This window comes from Leuciscus leuciscus (genome assembly GCF_965113295.1).
Source record: "Leuciscus leuciscus genome assembly, chromosome: 4".
Lineage (NCBI taxonomy): Eukaryota > Metazoa > Chordata > Actinopteri > Cypriniformes > Leuciscidae > Leuciscus > Leuciscus leuciscus.
In genome coordinates this window covers 2919640-2924675 of record NC_138728.1, presented here as the reverse complement: position 1 = coordinate 2924675, position 5036 = coordinate 2919640, and the positions used below count along the sequence as shown (strand labels likewise).

Below are 5036 nucleotides of genomic sequence, written 5' to 3'. Positions count from 1 at the left end.
TTATATATATATATATATATATAAATATATACATTTTTTTTTATTTTTTTTATTTTTTATTTTTTATTTTTTTTTTCATGGAATTTTTATCTTTCACTGCATATGTGTCTAGTCTACTATACATTTCTTTTCTAGCCTAAACAATATATATATATATATAAAATCAAATAAAAAATTCAACATTTTGTTTTATTTATTTTCATTAAAAGATTGATACTATTTGTTATTATTAATTATTAATTATATTACACTTGAATTTTTTCTCACACAGAAATGTGTATTTTGGGTGAACTATACGCAATATATATTGTCACTATCCACGATACATGTTGCATTTTTGTATTGTGATATATTGTGCCAGCTCTACTAACCACCAGCCTCTTCTGCAGCCCAAGGTCCCTCACTGACGCTGTGGTTCCCGAGGGCCGCCGCTCCTGCCTTTATCCCACCGCTGCCTCCCTCCGATCGCTCGGCGTTCCCTACAGGGCTTCTTCCACTCCGCAACCATTAGGAATAAACCCGTCGTTGGAGACTTTACGCAAGATAAAGTCAATCTCTCGTCTCCTTTTGAAATGACGACATTCACGAACTTCAGTTTCACATGGATTCAGATTCTTTTGATTTAACCAGTTTCAAGACATTCAGCGATACACACATACGGAGTTTTATTTTGGTTTTCATGTGGATGGAGGGAAACCCCTTCAGACTCAACCGTGTCAATCTAAAGTGCACTTAATTTCATGCCTGAACTTCACAAAAGGAGGGGAAAAACTACCAAGGGAATATTTTACAGACGCTTTTTTTTTTCTTTTGTTTTTTGGCAAGTTGTATTTTTCTAAATTGGAATGAATTTAGGTTTTTGAGTATTTGTTTTTTGACACACATGTGTTTTTGTGGATTTAAAAAAAAAAAAAGTCAGGAGTCGTACTCATGTTGTAAAGCAACTTTTAACCGGTGATGAATTTTGTATAATAATTTATCGTCTTTATTAATTTTCTAACTGACCTGATTAGTGCTTCACACGTTGAGCAGAAGTATATTTCTATGCCATTTTCAAAGTTTTAAGTATTATTGAGACCCTATTGTTGGAAATGTGTGTACATATCTTTTATTATATATTTTTTTTTGTTGTATTTATTGTTAGTATCTCTCAGAGGTTCAAGGTGGTTTCGATCTTCCTCAGTCAGATGTATCTTTATAGACCTAAAAACGAAAGGGCCGATCGTTTCTGCGCTCGTCCCGTTTAATAATCACTCTCGGATGATTTTTTTTAAAGGAATACTGACTGAAATGATGATGTACCCACAGTTTTCTAGAGGAAAGGTACATTGCAGTGAGCCAGTATTGGCAGTCGGCCGAAGTCTGTTGCCAATTTTATTTTTTCTAAAGATGTCATGAGGTCAATATGTGGACCTTTTAGTGTTTAACCACCGGAAATGAAGACCTTCTCAAAGACCTTCTCAATTTACTTTATTTAGCAATACATTGATCAAAAAGTGACATTTATATACTTTCTATTTATCACAGAATCCTGAAAAACTGTATCAAGGTTTCCACAAATATACTAAGCTGTTTTCAACACTGATTTAATAACCAGAAATGTTTCTTGAGCATCAAATCTGCATATTAGAATGATTTCTGAAGGATCATGTGACACTGAAGACTGGAGTAATGATGCTGAAAATTCAGCTTTAATCACAGGAATAAATTACACTTTACTATATATTCACGTAGAAAACATCTATTTTAAATTGTAATATTATTTCACAATATTTACTGTATTTTTGATCAAGTAAATGCAGCCTTGAAGAGCAAAAGAGACTTATTTTATTTCAAAAAAAATTTTTTCAATTAGTTGTGTACATTGACCTGATGCAATAAAATAAATGTTACGCCACATCATTACCGATGTTTTTACAAAAATAAGTACGGTTGAATCTCACTGAATATATTTCATATTGACATCAGAGGTGAAGTGAGTAATTTCTGCGCCACTGACCTCACCAAACATAAAATTATGATTATTTCCAAACAGGTTTCCCAAAGCTTTTTATCATGATTTACAATTTGAGCTTGATCTCTGAGAAGGTCTTCATCGCTAGCATAAGAATATTAATATTCAAAGAGACAGAACTCCTGTAAAGATCCTTTTTTTGTGCACTTTTCTTCAAGATTTGAGTACTCAGTTTATTTATGGAAGTATTGATATATGAATCATGTATAGTTGTTTCGACTGTGTAAAGACGATACGCTCTGTGAAAGCCAGCTTCTTGTTTGCTGTGACCCCCCCCCCACCCCCGCCCCTAAAACAAACATGTAGGATTTTTACCGTGTTGCCTTGATGCCAATGCGAACCAGAGCTAGAAACCAACCGGATCCCTTCAGCACCGTCTCTCATGGGTGAAGAAGTGCTTCCATGTGGAGTTTCTCCAGTCCATCCACGCCGAAGAGAGAAAACGGCCTGGGATGAGAGGATGTTCGTTACATGTTTTGCCTTTTCCCATTGCACATCAATCATTAGAGAATATTCTATAGAATTATTGACACAATAATATATTTTTTCAAGTAAAACTGAATGAGTCCGATTGCAATTGTAATGTTTCTGATCTGAACCCTTTTGTCTCTTATTGATCTTATGGCTCTTTGTTTTGGTCCAATAGTGCCACAAAAAAACTGTGTACTACAGTTCATCAATAATGTTGAGCTGTAACTGTATGAAGTATTATTATATACACGTCCCTCTTGTAGAAATTAATGAATGTTACCATGGCATAGCAGTGCAATTTTTATTTTTATTTATATATATCTTTTTTATATTTAATATTTTTTTTATTTTACTTTAGTTTTTTTTTTTTTGTGTTTTATTTTTGTTTTCATCTTATTTTCATTCACTAGGCTGATTTTACAATGAATTGAGTGAGATTGCTATGGAAGCTTGTTTCCACCACGGAATAAAACACATTTTTATCTCACAATTCTGACTTTATAATTCACAATTCTGACTTTATATCTCACAATTCTGACTTTATAACTCGCAATCCTGACTTTAACTCGCAATTCTGACTTTATAACTCGCAATTGTAAGTTTATATCTCACAATTCTGACTTTATATCTCGCAATTCTGACTTTATATCTCGCAATTCTGACTTTATAACTTGCAATTGTAAGTTTATATCTCACAATTCTGACTTTATATCTCGCAATTCTGACTTTAACTCTCAATTCTGACTTTATAACTTGCAATTGTGAGTTTATATCTCGCAATCCTGACTTTATAACTCGCAATTGTGAGTTTATATCTCGCAATTCTGACTTTATATCTCGCAATCCCGACTTTAACTCACAATTCTGACTTTATATCTTGCAATTCTGAATTTATAACTCGCAATTCTGACTTTAACTTGCAATTCTGACATTATAACTCGCAATTGTAAGTTTATATCTCACAATTCTGACTTTATATCTTGCAATTCTGAATTTATAACTCGCAATTCTGAATTTATAACTCTCAGTTCTGACATTAACACGCAATTCAGACTTTATAACTCGCAATTCAGACTTTATAACTTGCGATAGTTTATATCTCGCAACTTTAACTCACAATTGTGAGTAGGCTATGTCACGCAATTCTGAAAAAAAGTCCGAATTGTGAGATATAAACTCGAAATTGCGAGGAAAAAACTATTTTTTTTCATTATTCTGTGGCGGAAACAAGCTTCCATAGATTATAACTGTCTGATGGTTTAATTAGAATTATTGTATTTTAAGCTACTTTCTCGGTTACACATTTATCTCAAAAACGCGCAGTGTGTTTTTTTCTGTGAAAGAGAAAGACACTCCGCTTGCTTCCAGCTAAAGCAACACGCCTGATGCAATATGAATTAATTCTGTAATAATCTGCATACAGTCAGTCTGATCGGATCAGTTTGTGATATTGTTGCATGTGTGCAGTCTACTACTTTGCCATTATGAGTGAATGTCACTGCTAAACAGGTGGTTTGTCATAACACTGCACAATCAGCCCTGTTATTGAGGTTATTTCCACCTTTACTCTTGCGTATGTTCATAGATGTATTATAGCGACACCTTCCCAGCCGAAACAATTGTAAAGATTTCGAAGGCCTTATTTTTATACCTGGACTCATCAGAGGCATTTCTCTCATTCCCGTGTCCTTTATACAGTGTGTGTCCTGTTGGCCCATGTGTTCTCAATGATATAGATGTGTATTTTCGGGTTTGATGATATTTTGCATTTCAGCTGTTACAGAAATACATTTTTCTTACCTGCTTCACTGCGTTCTTGATTTGTATCCAAGTGTCTGAGGGGCTTAAAGCCCTGTTATCTATCTATCTATCTATCTATCTATCTATCTATCTATCTATCTATCTATCTATCTATCTATCTATCTATCTATCTATCTATCTATCTATCTATCTATCTATCATCTATCTATCTACTGTATCTATCTATCTATCTATCTACTGTATCTATCTATCTACTGTATCTATCTACTGTATCTATCTATCTACTGTATCTATCTACTGTATCTATCTACTGTATCTATCTATCTATCTATCTATCTATCTATCTATCTATCTATCTATCTATCTATCTATCTATCTATCTTTTTACTTGGCATTGCCAGCTTATAATCACTTCATTTTTTATTTTTTTTATTTTTTACATTCTATTCATATACAATTTTGGATTTGATTAATCTAAATATTGATCATTACTCTTTTATTTGATCTATTATCTCTAATAAATAATAATAATAGGCCTATAGCTATATTAATATTATATTCTTATATCAATACTATGTAATTTACTTAGTATAGATATAATAAGAATAGCCTATTATTTGTGGTTCTAGACTAAATGTGAACATGTATTTACTCATCTCACTTGCACAAAAACACATTAAGTATTCCTCAAAATGATCAAAAATAGTAAAACGCAAACTCAATGTTACACAAATCTGCATATATTAAATATACTGAATTTAAAAAGTATATTTTATGCATTTAATTCACT

At 32.5% G+C, this 5036-nt stretch overlaps 1 protein-coding gene across 2 annotated transcripts in view; it reads left to right on the top strand.

Moving 5' to 3' along the window:
• The window catches only part of atxn7l1 (ataxin 7-like 1), a 34921-nt gene extending 30628 nt beyond the window's left edge, over positions 1 to 4293 (top strand). For both annotated transcript variants that reach the window (XM_082166787.1, XM_082166786.1), the window contains exon 11: positions 390 to 4293. In XM_082166787.1, coding sequence (XP_082022913.1) covers positions 390 to 407 — 18 coding nt within the window. In that variant the 3' untranslated portion in view covers positions 408 to 4293. The remainder of the gene's footprint in view (positions 1 to 389) is intronic.
• Positions 4294 to 5036: the final 743 nt, after the last annotated feature.